The sequence below is a fragment of the Lepidothrix coronata genome, unplaced genomic scaffold (assembly GCF_001604755.1).
Source record: "Lepidothrix coronata isolate B3197 unplaced genomic scaffold, Lepidothrix_coronata-1.0 Scaffold11, whole genome shotgun sequence".
Taxonomy (NCBI): domain Eukaryota; kingdom Metazoa; phylum Chordata; class Aves; order Passeriformes; family Pipridae; genus Lepidothrix; species Lepidothrix coronata.
Window position 1 is genome coordinate 6469640 of NW_016690191.1, and position 22123 is coordinate 6491762.

General features: G+C 38.0%; 2 protein-coding genes across 11 annotated transcripts in view; one reads left to right on the forward strand and one right to left on the reverse strand.

The window, feature by feature from the left end:
• SAXO2 (stabilizer of axonemal microtubules 2) overlaps nucleotides 1–3807 on the forward strand; it is a 10623-nt gene extending 6816 nt beyond the window's left edge. Inside the window, exons 3-4 of the mRNA XM_017805107.1 lie at nucleotides 804–1006; nucleotides 2636–3807. Of these exons, the coding sequence (XP_017660596.1) occupies nucleotides 804–1006; nucleotides 2636–3609 (1177 nt within the window). The 3' untranslated portion in view covers nucleotides 3610–3807. The remainder of the gene's footprint in view (nucleotides 1–803; nucleotides 1007–2635) is intronic.
• A 3039-nt stretch (nucleotides 3808–6846) lies between these two features.
• The window catches only part of ADAMTSL3 (ADAMTS like 3), a 180465-nt gene continuing 165188 nt past the window's right edge, over nucleotides 6847–22123 (reverse strand). For 9 of the 10 annotated variants that reach the window (XM_017805094.1, XM_017805098.1, XM_017805099.1 and 6 more), the window contains 8 exons: nucleotides 19576–19758; nucleotides 17453–17557; nucleotides 16438–16650; nucleotides 13856–14039; nucleotides 11203–11407; nucleotides 10128–10237; nucleotides 9315–9529; nucleotides 6847–8786 (listed from right to left, as the gene is read on the reverse strand). In XM_017805094.1, coding sequence (XP_017660583.1) covers nucleotides 8677–8786; nucleotides 9315–9529; nucleotides 10128–10237; nucleotides 11203–11407; nucleotides 13856–14039; nucleotides 16438–16650; nucleotides 17453–17557; nucleotides 19576–19758 — 1325 coding nt within the window. In that variant the 3' untranslated portion in view covers nucleotides 6847–8676. Of the gene's footprint in view, nucleotides 8787–9314; nucleotides 9530–10127; nucleotides 10238–11202; nucleotides 11408–13855; nucleotides 14040–16437; nucleotides 16651–17452; nucleotides 17558–19575; nucleotides 19759–22123 lie in introns of those variants that run through there. The other variant, XM_017805102.1, reaches the window with a different exon arrangement.

Below are 22123 nucleotides of genomic sequence, written 5' to 3' on the forward strand. Positions count from 1 at the left end.
AAAAGGATTTTTTTTTATTCATAGTTCTAAATTATTAGTTTCAAGAAAGCAAGCTGTAAAGGGGTTTAGGAGTTCTGTCAGTGCACAGACTCTGATGTTAAGCTTACAGAATTAAAGAGCATCTTTCAAAGAGAAAAAGATATCACTTATTCATTGTTAGTGATGTGACAGGCACACCAACCTTTACTTTTTCCATTATTATTTTTCTTTTAAGCTATGAGGGCAACGGGTGAAACTTCTTTGTTTATTAAAAAAGAGACATAAATAAAAAACCCAAATGCCATTCTGTCAGATTGGTCATGGACTGTATGGACTGTTTAGACACCCATATATATAATATACACCCTTTTAATGTAATGTGCCCATATAACAGGAGTGGAATTATGTTTCTGATTATATTCCATTCTCCTCATGCCATTAGTAAATGCTACCCCTCGTAGTAGTTTGAGCTTTGCTCTGCTTCTGCTTTCTGGATCATTTCTTTGCAAAATTACAGCAACTTTTTAAGTCTCCTTTCAGACATTTTAAATAATATTTTTAACCTGTGTATGAGATTCAGAGTGTTGAAAAAGTTGCTTCACCATCTACCTTTGAATAAAGGCTCTATCATGCATCAGAGCCCCTTGAATTTATGTACTATAGTTTGCTTCCCTCTGTGCTACCCCTCTAACATATGACATCAGGATGATTTTTCAGAGTAAACACCTTAAGCTGTCATTTTTCCATATAGTGGAAAAAAACTGACTTCTTCAGGAAAAAAAAGTAGTTTTTTTTAACCAGTCTTTTCTTTTTCCCCACTTCAGAACTGATTATTTACCATATGATGTCGTGAAGAGACCTTTTCGGGCACCAGCAGAATATAGACCAAAGTCGGGAAAGATTGACCTGGGGACCATATACCAGAGAGATTATAATCCTCATAAAGTAGGACCAGTGACATTAGCAAGACCTCGAGAGAGAAAACACACTACAGATGCAAAATTGGATACCATACCAACCTATCGAGGTAATAAGATATGCCACCTACAGAAAGAGAAATAACCAAGATGGAGGGAGTATTCTGAATAATCTACATTAGAAACTGGATTTGTTAATTTGGGACAGAGTAAGACATGACAGAAAGCAGGTCATAATGCCTTAAAATGTCAAGCACTCCAGTTGTTCAGGGGTGACGTTCATTGGTTCTAAACGAAAAGCCCTCTCCGAGGTTTTCTTGGCTAGAAGGAAATTCTAACACACACTTGGTTAGGCTATCTCAGGCAAAAGTGGATTGTAATTAGAGTGCAATATATCTTTCAGGTAGTTTTAGTTCATGTGACATATTTTGCCACAGAGTAGGTCAAAAGTGGATTTTGGATTTCTGCTTGTGTATGTTATAGCTTGTGTATATATCATCCTAGTAAGGATCTGTCTTGACACAAATTATTCTATTACAAGAGTCAGCAGAAAGGAGCTAAATCTCCTTTTATGTCATTCTGGGAAGTGACCTTGATAAACTTTACACCACTAGAGAATTTTATACATGTGTTACTGAATTTGTTACATGTACTGCATTTTAGCCAGTTAAAAGTAAGTAGAAATAAATTACAAGATACAATCTACTGAAAATCAAGATGTTCCACATTACGATACCATTGGTATCAAAGAGATAGTTGAAATAAAAAGGATCAGATATGGGTATTAAAACAGGAAGTTAGAATTCTTGGTGTGAAATAAGCAGAGGAGAGAGTGCAGTGACAGAAGAGCTGGAAGGATAAAATGTAGGAAAACAGTCTCTTTAAAATCAGCTATACTGCACTAGCTTCTTCAAGCTTAGGCCTCTGCTAGACAGAAATGCATTTAAGTAAATACATTCTATTTATATTTATTAATTGTAAATAGTTACAAGGAAATGGAAATATTTCTATTTAGCATGCACATAAGTAGTAAGTTAGCAAATAATGAATAAATTAGCCTTGTCCCAGCACACAACTTAGACAGCATGCAATTGCTTTTAAAAATTTAAAATGCATGTTAGCAACATGAAACAGGGAGTAAGGATGAAGGAGTGAAAAAACACTGAAACTAAGTACAGGAATTGCAACCCAAAAAACTGATTTCAGGTGCCTGTGAAGAAGCTTAGACTGGGCAGTAAGTTTGGTAAGTTTTGTAACTATAGCAGAACAGTCTGGCAAAGAAAACAAAAATCCCAAGAAGCTTTAAAAGGATGTAATGTTGATATGGAAGTTAAGAGATGATTCTATCAAGCAGTAGTGAACATGACCCATTGACCTGTAAGGTTCCTTTCACTCTTGTATACTTGCATAAACTTCTAAGTAAAATGGAAGATATTGTATATAAAACTTGTATAGGGCTATTTTCTCTATAAAACACACACTAAATAAGCACATGCAACATTTTTTTTTCCTTGAGAAAATAGTCAAAACAAGGCATCATGTACAATTCTCTCTGTTTTAATTACACACTATAATAGAAGACAGTTTTGCCATATCACAAACATGCAGATAAAATTATCATTCTCACTTACATCCATTTTCTTTGTTTTGCAAGATTTAATACCAGAAGAATTTGTCTTAATTTTAAAGGAATAGTCTTAAGAACACCTGTATGGTGGAATTTCGTTTTTGCCTTACAGATGACTATAGGTTATGGGAAGCTCAAAGAACGGAATCTTGTAAGGTGGAGCAGACGTACCAGCCACCTACAGAGAGGTTTGGAAATCCTTCCACGTTTCAAGATGACTACATTCCTAGGGAACCGAATCCCCCAGAAAGTTTTAAACCTTCTGCAGCCAAGCTGCCAGATGGGCCTTTCGATGGGAACACCATCCATCGCACTGCTTATGTTGTTCATGAGATGGAACCACGATTCGTAAGACCAAAGGAAGAGTACAAGCCATGCGACCAACCCTTTGAAGATCTCACAACCCACCAGAGAGACTTCAAAGGGATACCTGGGCAACAGGCAAAAAGCTGCAAGCCCGAACATAGAAAAGTTGGATCTGATGCTCCTTTTAATGGAACCACTGAATTCCAGGATCGTTATCAGCCAGTGCTGGTTTCCTTGCCTGAGTTCCGCAAACCCAGAGAGTACGTTCCACCCACAGACAAGATGGATCTTAACTCCACGAACCGTCTTGACTACATTTCACATAAGATTTCTCCTGCTGCCCCCATAAGACCACCTCATGGAAGAAGAATTAGTGCACCTTTTCAGGGGAACACTACTACAAGAGAAGACTTTAAACCTTGGAGCATCTGCCCACGAGGGCTTATTAAGAAAGAACAAGAAATTCCAAGACCCACGGGAAAATTTGCTGATTTAACTACATTCAGATCTCACTACATACCACTTCAGGGCACTCCAGCTCAAAGTTGCAAACCTGTACATGCTGTAGGTCTTAATGCAGTTCCTTTTCAAGATGAAACTCTGTATCGCATAGATTACACTCCAAAGAAAACAGAGATCTGCCCCGCACATCATCCCTCTAACCTGGGTTATGTCTATGTAAACACAGATTCTCAGGGTCACCAATTCTTCCGCCGGTTGAGTCCAGAACCCTCCGAGCCAAATTGTAATCCTATTCCAAACGAGGTAGCTGTGACATAATACTGAAGTGCAATATTTCAAGCACCCTGGTGAAAAAATCAGAATCCAGCTTGTTCAGTTTTTCTTTAAATAACACTGAAAGCAAATTAAATAACGCAAATTTTGCTTTTAGAAGTTTGAAGAAAACCAAAGCAAAACCAGAAGTTTATTACAAGACCAATAAAGGTTTGCCAAATGCTCCAGGAATACTACATCTTACATAGTATCTGTCCTTTTTTTGATTGTACATTCTGATTTCCTTGAATTCTCAGATATCATTATGCTCCATCTCAAGCATATGTATTGCACATTTAATTCTTCCAGATTTTCTGCAACCAAATGATTGTATTTGTGAAATAGCAAGTGTCTTTTGATGGTAATGTCCTTTACAGAAAGCAAATAATGCTATCTATAATAATCTAAGTAATCAGTAATAATCTCAGTAATCTGGTAAAGTCTTTTTCTTTACATTTTGCTGCTCAAATCACAAGATAGAATGCCATGACACCTAGGCATTTCTAAAAACCTGGGTTTAGCTTTAGTCATAGTTACTTTTCCTTCATTCCATTCTAAAGTGAGTGTAAAGGTCACACTGTAATTTCTGGTAGCAATCAACAAGTAGTAACCTTGGTCTTTTTCTGTATGTGTAGTTGAAACCATTCAAACACCAAAAGCAGATCATTAGACTCTGTTTTCTTATTTCCCTGATCATGCTCTTTCAGCCTTACTTCCTAAAGTAACAAAACTGATGCAAAGCTCTGGCCACACTGAAACCCTCAGTGCACGTGTCCTCAGCAGTTAAGTAATTTTTAAACCCAGTGTACAAATTCAATCAAATGTCACAATGAGATTGCAAAGATTTTTGGTTTTTTTTTTTTTTTTAAATTTCTAACGTAGATGGTGGGGAAGCAGAGAGAATCAGGTTCAAAAGGCTAACATCCACCATAGTTTGATCCTGCTCTCTGATTTTTAAAGCTAAACAGCAGGTTATCACTGCCAGAGTTCACTGCAGAGGCAGTCTGAAGGAAAAAATGGCAGAAAACTGTACAGGTGTAAGTAGAGATAACAGAAAATAGTGTAAACTCAGTTAAAAAAAGAAATATTAGCCAAGATGCAAAAATCTGTAGACAGCCTGGCTTCAGTCTGTCTGCTCTTCAAAGAATTGCTTGTTCCAAATAAACAGAAACCAAATTTTTTACAGACATTTTATATGACTATGCTTCTGTATGAGATATTTAGTATTTTCTCTATATATCCTTAGCTGATTTTGGGGAATCTAAATGAACCAATTAATAGTTCTATGATTAACTGTATTATCATGCTCTATCACAGTACTCCAGTATGATTTTTTTCTCAGTATTGCATATCTTACACCTATTGGTGTAGAACAGAGTTCTGCAAAATTATGTGCCTGTACTTCATAAACAAAATCAATCATAGAAGGGCTAAGAGCAACGATAGAAATATTTTTAAAGCAGGAACTTGGTCATATGAAAGCAAGAAAGCTGAACTGGACATATCAGCTGCGCACAAAAGCATTGCATGAGAGAGATCCAGACATCCTTAGAGCATCAGTCACTTTCAGACAATTCTTTTTTCATACTGTGTTTTGTAATATGACTTATTCTGTTAATGAAACAGCAATTGTTATACTTTTCTTTCTGAAGATTATTCACGTCCCTCAGATTGTGAATGAACAAGGACAATGTAAATCTGTGAGATCCTAAAAGTAGGACAGGAAAAAATCCAGCTCGTTGTCATCTTCCTTTACCACAGAAGAAAAACTTATGAACACCCCTTTTAGTCAATCTCTGTCTGGCCACAGCTGAGGAAACAACAAAGTCAAACCTTTGCACAGTTACATCTACTCAGGTCCATATCCTACACACAACCTTGGTACCTCTTGAGCAGTTTACAGAAGCTCCTAATGCCTTCCAGCTCTCTTTTCTAGGGAGGGAGAAATGCAATCTGAATCCATGAAGTTACGTGTGCCTGCATGTTCTGATCCAAATGGCTCTTCCTCTGAGTCTGTGAGTGAACCCAGATGCTTTTTTTAATTTACACAGCTGTTTTTTCAGTTCTGAAGTCACTTCCCTCCCCTAAGTTATGGAAAGTCATTTGCTGCCACCTACCAGCACGGTACAAAAACTTTGAGAGGAAGTGGAGGGCATATTCAGATACATTTAACAGTTCCTCTGCAGATGTCTTTAAAGACTTTTAGGGTGGAGGGGCATATTGCCTTTCATTTTGTCCTTAATGTTTTCTCCTAAGTTTAACAGTGAAAGAGAGAAGTCGTTATTACTTTACAGTTGAAAGAGCCACAACATATTGATGGTGCTTCCAGAAAAAGCATCAAATGATACTATAAACCTTCAGACAGTATTCAATACTTGATATCAACTTTTTCATAAGCAACATATTATTGAAATGCAGATCAAATGAAGAGCAGGCTGGAAAACTAATATTTTTCCAAAATAACAGCTGTTAAAAAAGCATTTTATGATGTCATGCTAAACCAAGATGTAAAAGCAGAGCAGTTATTCATGGATTCAGTTGCTATTCTAGAAGAGCTTTCCATGCACTCTGCCATACAGCAGCAGGCTGCACAGAATCTTTACTTTGTTTTCAAGACTGCAAAAAGGGAATGCACTGCTGAACCAAAGGAAAATTAAACAGACCTGTGCACCTTTGCCAATATTACCATCTAGGATAACTCTGGAACACCACCATCCACTGCTAGACATTTATTTTCTATTTAATAAAATTTTTTAAAGGCTTTTATTGTTCATGCTGTTTATGAGACTCTTCTTTCTAACGACTATTACCTATATTGGATATTCTGAAACAACTTCTTTTTCATGTAGCTATTGTCACCACTCACTAAATATAAAACACGGAGCTGTTCTGTAGGATCTAAATGAACCCTGCTTGGTGAAGGCCCAGCAGAGAAATGTAACTTTATTCCACCTTTTACAGAATTCTGATTCTAGATTTCAGTGAATCAGAGCTGACTTGTCTGAATTTTGGTAAATTCTCTTCCTTCTTTTTCACTCAGGTTACATCTATGTTATCTCTTAACAGTAGTGTAAACCAGACTGTAGTGAAGCTGAGAATCTGTCTGATAAGCTGTTAAAAATACGAACTGAGGCTCTGAAAAAATCCCAGAATGATGGACATAGGAAATTGATAAAATAACAAAGAATGAAAGCATGGCTACCATGAAAATCACGGTAATAAACAATCTCTGGGTAATCACAGTGTTGAATAATCAAACTATTCTTTATTTCAGAAATATCAAAACTACGTTCAAGAAAGCTAAAATCTTCAGTTACTGGAGAAGCAATAAAATAATCTACAGAGGAATGTCATGCCAATTGCAATAAGAAACATTTACAGCACTGCTTCTGTATAGCATGCATACTTAATCAGAGTTAACGCAACAAAAAATGCTATGTGTTAACATTTGAAAACTTTAAATATAAAGGGAAAACATGAATAAGAAATTTTGGTAATAAGAAAAAATATACGTCCAAAAATCTTTATTAAACACTGTACAAAACAAAATATTGCACTTTTAAATCAGACAATAAATATCTACAAAAGTATCTTACAAATGTTTTATTTTAATTTAAAAAAACGGCTTAAACAATCAAGACCCATTGCTGATTTTAAAGGTAATGATCAGGAATATCCTCTCCTTGCAGTCAGCCCTGGACTCAACAGTCCACCTTAAACATTTTCTATACAGTAGTGCTAACCTAATTTTCAGTGATGCAAACCCTGTGCAGGAATGCTGTGTAGGAACTGCTCTAACAGCACACCCGCTCGCCAGCCTGGAACAGCTCAGTGGTGTAACACAAGAGCCAAGTCAATGCAAGCACTCAGGCCTCCAATATGAGCAGTAGTTTGGAAACTACAAAAGAAAAAAAAAACATTTATTTTCTGCCTCCTGTGGGGTTCCCTCTGCTTGCAGCCCAAATCAGACAATCTGCAATATGGAAAATAATTTAGCCAGGAATATCATAATAAGAATTTATCAACTTGCAAAAGACTCAGATGGTTAATGGTCATGATGAAAAGTCATCTTGATGGAAAACTGCTCAAAATAGGCTTCTTTCACTTGTTTATCTTCATAATTAATAATTCCTCCTTGGACATTTTTCCCCATTAATGGAGAAAAATAAATGATTATTCAAGACGGGAAATCTGACAGCCGTGTTTGGCCAGTTATTGGCTCCCCATTTGACTTGATGGGCAAGAGAACAGTGATCACAGTTTCCTTCACAGCTCTGACAAGGAAGCCTTCTGTCTAATTTATTATCAGTACTGAAGTGTAATTGTGCCAGAACTTCAATCATACTTCAGAGACTGGAATTAGAATAGAAACAATAAAAAATGACACCTCATTTATTCAAAACAGCTTTGAAAATTGTTACTAGCATCTACAGTGTCTTTTACTGCATACACATAAGTACAAGCATGAAAAATTGAATGTACTTCTGTGTATCCATCTCGCAGCTAATATCAGTAAAACATATCCTGTGAGATCAACCCTTCAGCTCAAGCTGTTTATGAAAATGAGGTTGCTGCCAAAAATTTTACAACTTCAAGCCACAGCTTCTATAAATTTAAAAATTGTGTTAAATATAATAAAAAAATTGAAAACCTAGGGGTCAATAGTTGCTGCAAAATTTCTCAAAGTATTTTTGTGACATTTTCTCTTAAGTTAAGGACAGTAAGCCCTATCTGCTGTTTTTAGGTAATGCTTTTTTCCCCCCAATAAAATTATAATGTGATGGCCTGTAAAATTTTACAGATGATATGCCATGATATTATCTTGCTAATCCAGAAACGAAAATGTTTAAAACATTAAAAGTTCCATTGCAAAGAGTGAATAATAAAAGTTCCCAGAAAAAATATCCTGTCCAGCACATCAATCTGTAATACTGGTTTTTTCATTAGCTCCACGTTTCCATTTAATTGTTACAACTAATGTCTCTTTTACAAGTATATACTTGGAGCGTGTTAGATTAATGGACCTCTCTTCTCATCTCTTCACTGCAGCATCATGAACTTGCCATAGAGGACTTACATTTCTTGACATGATTGACAACATCTTTGTTTGTAGGTGTCTATCAAGCATAACTTTAGTTGCTTTACAAATGTACAGTAGTGAGTTGTATCCTTGCATTCGCCTTCTGAAAAATATATTTAGACATTACAAGGCTTTATAATGAACAAAAGAGAAACAGCAGAACTTGTCACTGTAATTGTAAACAACTGATGGATTCCTGGTAGCTTTGTAATTATTTTACTGTGCATTCCTGGCAACAGTGAATTCAAAGCTAAACAAGGTCACAAGAGGTGTGATCTCACTGCATTCATTTACTTATTGTCTGCTTCAGAACACTACCCCATCTTGGAGGAATTAACAGCTTGCTCAGAGACCTGTGAGTCACAACTGGCACAGTCATGTAGGGAAGTTTGCAAAAAAACAACTTCCTAAATATCCTGTTTCTAAAAGTGCTTTTGAGGCTTTAATATCAAACTGGCCTACTTAGAGAAAAGTAACCCCAGGATCATGAAGTGCTCCTTGGAGAGGATAGTTTTACCTTTGATGTACAATCAAATGCTTGCAGAATCATTAGTGTACAAGTGTGAGTCACTTTCTAATATAACTGCTACAAACTATTACTATGCTCATATTTAAATAAACATTTACATACTGCCACAGGATGTGACATTGCAGTGTTGCCAGGTCACTGGTCTCTTCCTCCATCCACAATACTGATCAGCCACAGGTTTATTACTCTGTCTGTGTACGCAGTACACTTGTCTTGACTGAAATCCTCTCCCACAGTCCACACTGCAAGGCCTCCAAGGGCCTGTCCTCCAATAGACATCACACGCCTCTGAAGAACAGTTTCTTCTGACAGGAGGCCTGTGGAGGGAAATAAGTGGCAGTTAAATCTTTGCTTTTTTGCTAAACCCTTATTCACAGAATGATATACCCGATGCTGGAAGGGGCGTCTGGAACTGATTAGCCCACACCTCCTGCTCATAGCACAGCCTACTAGACCAGGATGCTCAAGATCATCTCCGTGTTTTGAATATCTCCAAGAATAGAGGCTCCACAACTTTTCTGGGTACCTGTTCCAGTTTTTTCTTATATTTAAGTTGAATTCCCTGGATTTCATTTTGTGCCCATTCATCACACCTTCTCACTCATGAGGGAACAAAGGACAAGGCCCTGTTTCTTTAAACCAGTTTCTCAATCCTGGAATAGAAAAAGTGTTTTACCTTTAGGAAACTTAACTGACCCTGAAAACTGCATATTGGATGCTCCAAGTTCTTAGTGCATAACCTCTGCACCCAGGGGTTCCTGAATTCATCCAGTATCTACAAAGGCATAACTGTTACTACCTTCCTTCCTTGTATTTGGTACAAAAGAATTTGCATATTTATACTGCACTGACAATCCTGTACCTTTAATTTGATCGTCTAAAGAATCTAACTTGTAACTTTGTCCAACTGTTTACCTCTTTCTTTCATCACAAAAAGAGTTTGGCACCAAAGATCCATTACGAAGTTGGCATATAAAATGACGATGCTGTAAACCTACAGGGCGGCCTACACAGCGACCAGAACACTGAAAATGGAGAGAAAAGGGTGAGGGGAGAGAAGAAGAAACAACCAAATTAATAACAACAGAATTACCCTCCTAGGCAGCTACGCAACTACAGCTACACAGCCCAGCCATAATTCTTGCTCTGTGTTTCTCCTTCAGCCCTATCACACCTCAGTTCAGATAAAGTCTAGATGTTTTGGATTCTCTGCATAGAATTTCACCAGGACACTGACTTTCCTGCTTATTTCTAAAGCTGAATCCATTGTCTGCTCTCATAAGGTCATAACCCTACTGCTACAACATTCTTTTTGTACCTCTGACAATCACAAACTTGCTTTGCTGAAACCTGTATCGGGAATGTGGCAACAGTAACTCTAAGTCATTACTTTTCACATCAAATAGTAAATAATATTGCCATTTAATGTTAATAATTATAAAAATTGTATCAATATGAACACAAATTTACTGCATAAAGGAAGAAACAAAAAATACAGGCAAACTGTTCTATGCACTAAATATTGTGGCAACTGCTGTTGAAGCACATTTATATGTCTTTTTTGGGGACTTCACAAGTACAGCTTTGCAACCTGTGTTCTTATAAGACTGCAATAAAAGCAATATACTAGCTTGGAAAATGAAATACATCATAATGGCTTAGCTTGTAAAATATACTGAAGCTGATACTCTGGTTTTAGGTCAAGTCTTCAACAAATAAAAGTTGCTCAGATATCACAAAATGAAAAAAAAACCCAAACCAAAACACACACACACAAAACCAAAAAACCAAGCAATCAACCAAAAACCAAAACCCCCAAACAAACAAAAAACCCAAACCAAGATTTCTAATTGACTGGTCTGAAAGGTAATTACAGCTACTGCCACAGAGCTCCTCCCCTGTGCAAGAGGACAGATGTTCAGCCGATGCTGTTGTGACACTGACACACTTTTATGATATATGGAGTTTCAAGACAGACGCTGTAAGTTACCTGTCCCTTTGCCTGTATTGGCCCCTCTGAACACGAGTGGCCCGTGCAGGGTTTCCTTCCCACGGGCCGATCCCTGTGTGTACAAGCTCCTGGCAGCAATGCCAGCACGCTGCCGTTGGCTTTTAGTTGTTGACATGTGAGTTGTCGATGGCGGAATCCATTGCCACAAGATGCGGAGCACTCAGACCACGGACCAGCCACCCACCTACAGGAGGCACAGACAGATTTATAGCAATCAGTGCAAACTTGCTGGTAGCTCACAGCAATTGTTGGCAAATAAAAATTAAAAGAACCTGTCATTGCAAGTTTTGGATGTGAGAACACTTAGAATCAGCTTATTCAGTTTAGCAAGATCTTATAAATGTGGTTAACTGATGACTTAGCATATATGCTAACAGAAATTACACTGCCTGTTGCCATGCTAGGTAAGCCCTACAGACCCTGCTGGATGTGACATTTCAGAAGGAAGGACAGTGTACTTTTCCATAACTTATAAAATGAATGGTACCAATTTATTTACTACTAAGGTGACAGGTGTCATAACTCATCCAAATTTATTGCATGGAGATCTCGCTAGATGATGGCTCAAGCAGAACATGTTACTTATTGATCAGAAATTGCAAAGATTTAGTCTGTCTTGGCAGCTAGGAACAACACTGGGTAGGCAGAAGGTGGTAATACAATGTATTTAGTTGATCTTTTCATAGATCTAGGTTAGAAATACAGAATGGGACTTTATGTGTAGCACAACTGTGATAATAGGAAAAATGTTCTATTCTCTTCAGCAATTACTTAATTTTCTTACAGTCAAGCAGCCTATATTCCTTCAAGGAAGATTAATCTTTTACAGGCTGCACCCTTGCACTTCTCTCTCTTTTAAAGTGCAAGTATTTTTGCAAACATTTGGTGCAGCACATGCACAGCAAAGCACAAGTTAAGTACATACTCAAACCCTTATATTTGCTTAACTGTACTTCTCTCCTGTGACAGAAAGAAGTTATTAAACACACAAAAAACACTTTGAATAAAAAGGGTCCGTGATGGCACTGACTGTATGTTTAAAGTCTTTATAATTCTATGGGTACTTTCTAAAGAGCTGCCTTGGGATGAGAAGGTTGTGCAGAAATCAGTAAGTGTGGAAATGGGAAGGGAGGTCTGGACATTTTGCACTTCCCTCCCAGGCCAGTAATGACAGGGAGAGGAGAAGTTACAGGCACCAAGAACCAGACACATGGCTATTTTCTGTACTTTTCAGGCATCTGGGATGCTCCTGTATAGAAAGCATGGAATGCTTCACAAAAGAGAAGCAATGTATATGTTAGCATACATGTGTAACTCAAGGCAGAGCTAATTATGTTACTATACACACAATTCCCTTCTACTGGTGAATACATAAAGCCAAATTAAAAGCAGAACAAATCAAAGTATTTTAAAAGACGATTCAAGTGCCCATTCTGTTTAGCCATATGAAACAACTGATTTATTTTTGTTGTGAATACTCCGGGTCCAGTGATTAAGTCACGCCCTGCAATTCACTGAAAGGCATGACCTTGCTCAGGGGAGCACCAGGTCCTCTTGTATCCTCCTCTCATCTGCTCCAAAAGGCTGGAGTTTGAGAGGGAAACCTGCAACTTAATCAGTGTTTCAAACTATTGGTTCCATTTCAGTATCTTTCCACTGGCAAAATGTTTGCTTTCCACGGGCTGGCTGGAGTTGAGACTCACTATTTAAGATGATCTGTTTTTTGGCTGCTAATAATGACAAATTTCTCCTGATATAAATCTGTTGCTATGTTTTCTCTATTTAGAACAGAGTTAGAACATACTGGCAAGATGCACTCCCACAATGTCAGTTAAGGTTTTAACACTTCCCTCCCAACATTTTTCAGTGAGGGACAACTCCAAAGTGTGTGCATCCCTCACAGATTTTTACTTTGCTGACAGTGACGGTCAATTCCTTAAAGCAACAGAAAGCACTTGTTTTGAGGACTCCTGTAGGGTTTCCTGCTCATGACCTAGAGCAACATCTTGTTGGGCTGGAATGGTCAGTGCAACTCAAGTAGTCTCGAGGTAAGGTTTTGCCCTTTGGTTGCTGAGGTGTCCTTGTCTGCGATAGAAATATTTTCAGCCCCGTGATCACAAGGTACCCCAGCTGATCTGGTGAGAAAACTGGCAGGGAAGGGCATGCAAGGAGCACTGTGCTGATGGGTATTAGAGGCAAATGAAGCATTCCATAGCAAACATCCTGCTCAGAGCTCTGCTGGCACAATTGAGAGCAGGTGAACACAAAGTATCCTAGCTGCTCTAAACACCAAGAGTTTTCTCTCTGTAGGGTGGCACAGATTCCACAGAAGTAACACATCACAGTGTCTCAGAAAGATCTCCAGCTTAGCTTTTGAGGTGTGATAGCAGCAGGACTTGCTGCAGCAGCATGAAGACACTCTGATCTTATTCAGCTGAATCAAGTGTTTCCCTCCTTGCTAGTGGATCCATTTTCACATCTCTCATGCTTCAGGGTTCATGATGAAACAAACTCCAAACTTCGGACTTGGAGCATGAACACAGAAATTTCATGGAAAAACACAATTTCAGGAGGTTGTGAGTGCATTTTAATACACATAGAGCACATGGAAACAGAGTACAAAGGAGGTTACCTGGCAGGGCAGTCCTCTGTGTTGCATGACTGGTGAATAATCACTGGCTTTTGCAGCTCTCTGCACTGGGATTCGTTTACTTTCTGTTTCTCTGCATTCATGCACTGTAGCCCTCTGGAGCGGGTTCCTGAATGCCCACAGCTCGCAGAGCAAGGACTCCACTCAGCATATTCCCATGCATAATCTAAGAAATGCAATTGGAAGCAGTGTGAGAGAGGCACTGTACCTTGTAACTGTGTCACATTTTGATTGATTTGGCAGCATACTCTGTAGGCTGGACAGATACTGCATCCTCTGTAGACAAGCAAATATTTCAGCATTATGAAAAGGGATCATGAGCCAAAGTAGAATTTAGTCCTACTCAGCTTCCCCTCAAGTTCAGCCCTTACCTATGAGCACAAAGCTCTCTAAAAAGCAAATGGGATCAGCATATGTGCATATGAAGGGCAGAACCTGGCTCACAGTAGGAACTGAGGAGCTTCTTTTAAAACTTTCATAACATTTTTATATAATGAGCAAACTAAAAAGAGGAAACTATAAATCAGGCTCTCTAGGTTTCCTGCTGTTCTACAATAAGTTTATTCTGAAGAAAACTCATCTTACTCCAGACACCTCACATAATTTCAGGATTTAAGAAAATCCTGTACTAAACTACAGAGAAGTACTTAATGCAAAAATAATTTGCTACTGAGGCATCTGGCAAGATGAAAAAAGGAATTTGTTTTAAAGAGCGTTTTATATTAAAAACCGATCACTTCTGAAAATTACTACCTTTATATTTAGTCACAATTCCACACTTACCCCTTCCTCCAAAATTTTTTTTTGACACTTGGTAAAAGATGAAGTACTATGCAATATTGACAGATCTTTTTGTGATCACAGAAGGAGTCAGGTTTTTCTATAATAACCAAGAATAATTGATAGCTACCAGCTGTGTCCACAGGCTCACTCTTCCAGCACATAATGAATTCTTTAACTTATTGTTTTTCAATGTTTCCTTATTACTTCTGGGTTTCTTAAAATAATACAGAAGGGCCTTTTTCAAAGTAGAAATAGTTAAATTTACTGACTGTAGCTATGATGGAGAGACTGTATTGTTTGTTTAACTAGGATGATACTGCTCAGAAGTGCCCTCAATATGCCTACTGTGCAAAAACCACCAAAGGAGATTATGCAGTCTCACAAATGCATCGGTATTGCCATGATGAAACATTTACCTAAGTGTCAATCAGAGTTAAAGCTCACAACTACAAAATGAAATCACCCCAAAATACTGAGCAACCTGGCTGGGAAAGGGGATTGGACAACACTAAAGCAGGTGGAGAGTTCATGACCTGGCTAGACCTGTTCAGAAATTCTAACTGTAGCGAGCTCTAGATTAGGATCAAGAAGGACTGGACTTATTTTTTGATAAATTCTACTAGAATATTTTCCGACTCAGTTCATTAATATTTTTACTTAATTTTTATTTTTAAAATAAATTTTTTGATCATAGATACGTTTAAGTAAAATTACTTTGCAAATGTAACTGACTCTCTAACCCCAGACATACCAGAACCATCCTCACCCGTGAAACAGTCACTGAGAATGCCCTCATACACAGCGTAGGGGATCTGATCCCACTGCCTGAGTCCTTTACACCATAAGCCAAACCATATTGATAGGTTAAGAGATAAAACACATACAGAACCTTTGAATTTCAACAGGTACTTGTTTTTAAACCTGATTTGCATTCCCTGGGAATTGACTGGTCAGAATTTTTTTTTTTTTTTTAATGTCAAAGGGAGTTTGATGCTTTGCTGCCAGACCCTTAGGAGGATCTAAGTTCCTAACTATAACTGGGCTTTTAAAAAGACAATGTAATTAATTTCTAAAATATTTTAAATGTTTAAAGCTTTATAACATGTTTGCAGATACAGATGATTGTCTTGCTGGTGCATACATAAGATTCTTCTCAACTTCATCTATAATCCTCACTCGTACATTTTATAACCTACTAATGTGGTTTTGTGCAAGTGCATTACACTGGAGAACATTACAAGATATTCCTGAAAACTTAACATGGAAATCAGTGAGTGTGCAGTGTGCCCTGGTACACTGATATGTTTAAGGGTGACTGCAGTAAGATCACTACCATACTGACTGTAATGATGCTGGATTATGGCAATTATATTAAAATTATTTTGATCATAATGAAGGTATTTCCAAAGATAACCTCAAAGTCAGTTTTGTTTCAGTTTGGTGGGCTATCACAGCAGCAATTTGTATCATTTGTTGAAGGAGAAATGCCTGCCTGATTTCAAAATGTTTAAGCAGAAAGACCCATTCTCTCAGCTTCTCAGATACACAAGTAAGAAATCAGAACCCCCACATGATATTTGGATACACATTAATTCCCATATCCAACTCTGAGTACAGGCATTGTCTATTGACTAAATGGGACTATCCACATATGTGAAGTTAAACATGTATTTGTGAATTACTTTCAATGCACAGAAGCAGGTTAGTTTTCAGGAAAGTCTCTACAGAGCGAAAGAATATATTTTAAAATTCAAGAATTTGTCATATAATTTTCAACAAACCTTCCTTCTTGACATTTACCCAAACTGACATTAGTTTTGCACTAGCTGAAGTCCAACATTGGAATTGTCCAGCAAATTGACCAGAGTTGGTGTTCACCTCTAGGATACGACCCCCAACCAGGGTTCGGTATTCCAAGGTCTTAACTTCCTCAACTGGACTATCTCCAAAAAGCCAGTGGACTGTGTGTCTGTAGCTGGGCAGCACCGGGCAACCTAAAAATCAACAGGATTTTAGCAGGTTTTCCTAGACACACTGAAACATTTGTGAACAAGGATGTAGGACTGTGTGATTCTTCATAAAAGACATTACCATTCTAATTAAAAACAAGCATATGCATAAATTCACTGAAGTCCAAACTATGGCCCAAAATCCTGACTGCTCCTGGAGGGATATCAGGTCTGTGGTAACACTTACCACACTTCTTTATATTTTCCCTTTCAGTAGGTTCTTATAAACTTAACTTATATACAAACAAAGTGGATGGGGAGCGATTATTTAAATAGAGCAAAGATTTAATCTCAGACTCTGTAATATGCAAATAAGTCTGTAATTAAAGAGTTTTTATCTGTTTGGTGAAAGGAATCATAAACACATTGAATAAAATTGCTGCATTTTCACTCCATGGGCACAAGCAGGAATGCAGAGGCCTTCATTCAGACAGGGAAAAAAAAACCCCAAACATTTCTAGAGCCCACCTGAATCCCCTCCCATTTTTTTCAAGTGAAGCTCAAAGAGTAATTATGCAGCTTTAGTGTCACAATGAGTCACCTCAAGATGACTAAAAGGTCACCCTTGTAAAATATTTTTTGGAAAGCTGAATTAAAAAAATTACCATGTATCTTACTCTAAGGCTTCCTCCGTGATAACAGAAAGCTGAGGCAGAGTTCGGAAATCCAGGTGGTCACCAAACCTGGACTCTTGGGAATTACATTCACTTTTTCCATGGGGCCCCCTTCAACTTAATGAAATAAATAAATAAATAATATAAATGACAAAGCAGAAAAGACAACACACCTATTCTTAGTGGATCTCCAGGTACCACAGTGACATTTGTACCAATTCCAGATGCCATTCTGCTTCCCTTTGAGAATTGAGTGCTACTCTCTGTAAATCTTTGTTCTGTAACACAACGCATAAGATTTAATTAAATCATAATGCTAAAAAAAAATTATCAAAATATCCAGCATGCTAGTTATGAAGCAGAAGGATAGTAGCACTTTGCAATTCTTTAGGATCAACTTCATTTATGCCCATATAGCAAATAAACTTCAGATATGTAAGCAGGGAAACACAGAAATTATTTGTTTATGCAAGTTTCTACATTAATCGAATTTATTGAATTTATCAGAAAAATAGGCCTGTAACACTTAGTGTAAAAACAAGATTTACAGGATGCATTTCCTGGTTTTCATGCCCATGTTATTTATTGTTTCATTACAAGCCACTAACATACAGAAATTGTAAGAAAAATAATTCTCTCAGAGGAATTCTCTCAGGGCAGTTCCTCTGTTCTATTAGATGGAATTCAGACAAAGTGCTACAACAGAAAAAAAAGAAGAAAAGCTTTTAAAAATCTCATTATGCACACAGATAGCATAATGTATGCAGAACCAAATGCCTATCACTATAGCAACTCCTCCTTTCTATCATATGCTGGCAGAATAACTGCCAAAAATGTGGGCAATCTGTCAGTAACACACAGTTCTTACCACTTAGTCAACAATTCTCTTCTAATGAATGTACATAATATCCATGACTCTTCCTCCAGAAGAGTTTAAATCCTCTGCTACATTCTAACTTCTGTGGGTTATTTTACATGGGTTAAACCCTTTTCCTCAGTGTGTAATGTCTGTACGAAGCCTCCTGCTTGTCTGTAAACACTGGGACAAAACAAGTGTTCACAAAACCAGAGTGATGCCAGTTCGACAGGCAAAAAACTGGCTGCCATGTCAGGCCTTAGGAACTTTTATTGGAAAGGCTGCACAGACTTTGTGCTACTGCTGGACGCCCTCGGTCAGGCAGTAAATGCTGTAGCCAAGACCAAAAACTGCTGTGATGTTGTTTTAGACAACACTGAGCTGGTGCAATCTGCAAATCCTGACAGCAGAAGTCCTCCCATTTCACCACAGTCCTGCACAGCCAAAAACTTGCAGAATTTGGCCCTCTCCTACCTGCTCCAGATTTATTTAAACTAATGTCACGTGACCAGGAATAGAAACAAAGTTCAGACTCTTGTGAGCAATCTTCCAGTCACGTCATTGTAATAATATTCCTCTCTGGAACATCCCAAGTTTTCATGTACTCCAGGAAAACTGAAACCAGGAAGGCAGCTTCAGCCTACACTCATCCTCACACAGAGACTCATATTATGCCTCTGGAACGTCTTCCTCGGCCAACAGACCCAAACATGTCCAACCTGCCCTACGTGTGTGCCCAAGAAAGAGAGCTTTGTAGCAGGATTGGCCATGGGGAGCTGTGCTGCTCTTTGTACAGCAAAATAGTGAGAAAGCTCATCTCTAGAGCCAAATGATCCATTTACTGGAGTGATTTGCAAGGCAAGATTGTATTATATAGTATTACATTATTAATCTACTTACAATAGGGTATTCTATATGGAGTTTTTCTTTACATTTTCTATTCTGAGAGTCAGCAGTTCACGTTCAGATTTTTTATTTCCATGTCTCTACGTTTTATTGGCCTCTATAATTAAAAACCCCAACACAACAAACAAAACAAAAACCAAATCCCAAAACCAGTCTTTGCTTTCATTTTCCTGCATTTCCCTGCAGATTTTCTTAATACTGAAGCCTGCCCTGTTTCCCCAGATAAAAGCACAGGGAACAATATAACATGACAGTGGATTTAATTTCTAATGTGTCACTGGTTTAAGGGCTGATATTTGTTGCCTGGAATCAAGAAGATGAAATAACCTTGAAGTGAAGAGTCAAACTGTCTGTACATAGATCCATATTACAGGAAACACAAAATAAAGAACAGATCCCAGGGAGCCAGATGCAATCAAAAATTCCAAATTCCTAATAAAGTGCTAAGTATCCCCCCAACTATTTTATTGTTAAATTTTGATTATAAAGTGTCTCCCTGTTGTTATCAGTAAGGAATTCTCATTTAGCACTTACCAGTTATTTGGAGAACAGAAGCAGCTTCAGCTTTTCCGAGAGCATTAGTTGCTCTGCAGGTGTATATTCCTGCATCTTCATAGGAAACATTCCTCAGAAATAAAGAGCCATTCAAAACCAAGAAAGAATTGATTTGTAGAATATCTTTCTTCTTTGACCATGTTACGTTTGGTTGTGGAACACCTTTAAAATGCAAGTAATTAAAGCATTTATTGTGAGAGATAAACCGTAGGGTTTATATTGCTAACTGATACTGTAACAACCAAGAATCCCAGGTTTCCATTGTCATTTCACAGGGGGGAAAACCAAAGTAACAACATTGCAGCAAAACAAGCACTTTTTACACTCACAAGAAAACTTCTCAGTTGTGAGCCTTCCTAGTAATTCAGCATCCCACTAAGATTAAAGGTTAAAATTAAAGTACTGTAAAGCCAAGCTCACAGACAGCTTTAAAAACTGCTACCAGTTCTACAAGAGCAATGTGCTCCCATGTCTTGCTGCTGAACAAGATGTGAGACCATTAAACCCAGTCAGGACCAGCTGATGTAAAGATCTGCAGAGACCCTCTACATTCAACTCGTCTCTCAAAATACATTAAGGAAGAAATGAATATTCCATTTCTGATCAAAAAAAAAAAAAGAAAAAAGAAATGGGAAAAATATTTCTATTAAAGAAAAGAAAAGGATGTATTTATCAATTAGATTAGAAAATACACGTGGCAAATTTATGCCAAAAAACTCCTGAAAACCTCTCCAAGTTGCAGATGTGATCTATACACCAAGTAACAACAGTGTGAAGAGAAAAGAAGAGAAAGAGGGACTCAGTCGTTAAGCAATCTCGGTTATCATGGCATAGAAAACCAAAGGTCTGTCATCATTCCTGCTGTAACTCTTGAGCTGTGAGAACCTCAGCATTTGAAGATAACTTTTCATTTTAAATTTTAATCAACAAAGTACTCTGGACATTTATTTTTAATGAGATGATTTTTCCACTGGCACAGTACCAGTGGGAGGACTTCTACTGTTTTACATTCCTCAAACGTTTGCCTTTAAAAAGATATTTTGCTAGTTGGCAAATCAGACACCTCATTGCTTGTGCTCTGGTTGAGCTGCTGCAGCAGAAATGCTCTTTCCAAGTTCCAAAATCCTGTGGAAGTCACTGGGTAGGTTGATGTACGTGGCACACTGAGCAGCCACAGAGGTGCACAAAGGTGCAGGCAAGAGACAAGTCAGAGTAGATAAACTGTCTTTCATCTGAACTCTTTTTCTTGCTAAATACAACAGTCAGTGCTCACTGAAGACTACCAAAACAGGTTCTGCTACAGAAGCTGACCCAAATTTTGGACATTTGGAAGTTCCAGCCACATCCAATGCTAATTCAGACTCCTCTCTTCACAGATCATTGTGCAGTATTACTTTACAGATGATGTCTTCATGATGTGGAATGGCCTTTAGGAACAACTTTAGCATTTCAATCACTGGCTTAGCACTTCCAACGCACACCTCAAGTTTTTCCTTTGCTGTAATAGGAACCAGACATATTTTTTGGAATCTGCTATTTCACAGAAGGAAAAAGCTCCCCTCGCCATTTTGTCTAGAAAGGCAGCAGAGAGAAACACTCTTCTGCACAATCACAGATTTTATTCTAGACAATTTAGCAGCTGTTCGGTGCTTTTAAACCCATGTAGATTTGTATTTTACTGAAGGAAGCTGCATAAAACAAAGCACAGATCTGCAGAGTGCACAGGGGTCCAAAACCCAGGCTATTTTTCAAGTTTCCAGAAAACGCTTTATGCCACTTTGAAAAATCCTTTTGGAATTAGGACAAGGTCTTGTTTTAAGGGTCTTTTTTCCATTTTACCCCAGCTTTCTGGCTAAAGTGTATCATTCTCAGACATATTTTTCCTTTACAGTGTACTTTCCATGGCCATTCAGGAGTATATAGTTACCATGCAGATGGGCTGAGGAGGTGGTGTGAGGATGCTGAGTTGTTTAAGGCCTAGAGGTTTGCAGCCAGACTAACCTCACTGGCACCAAAACCCAGCAGAGCAATCAGAGCCAAAAAGAAGCCAGGAGCAGCACAATTGAGATGGGACTAAAGTAAGAAGGTTTAAAGTCAAATTCCACAAAACACAAAAACGTTTGGAATGGTTCAAATTTAAACTTTTAACCTGAGTGTCTATCAAACATCAGCCCAGTATCACCTCGGGATACAGTCCTCCCTCTGCTCTCACAACAGCATTTAGAAATGGAACTCATTCCAGGGATTTAACTAAAGTAAAATATTTTTCTTCCAAACATGGTTTGTATCCTAGAGTTTATCCCAGAAAAATAGCCATGTCTTTATTCTTCTAGCCATGTCCCATTCAGAGATATGTAGAGCCTTTTAAAACCTTGACTGGAGTTCAGTTTGCAGAAATCTGCAGAATAGCTTTGCCACTCATTTTAAGTTCAAAATTGCCTGTCTGTCACATACCTTACACTCAAGTTATAGCAAATGATTCCTCTTTGTTTCTCCAAAGAGCTGTATATGTTTCTCTTTAGGGGAA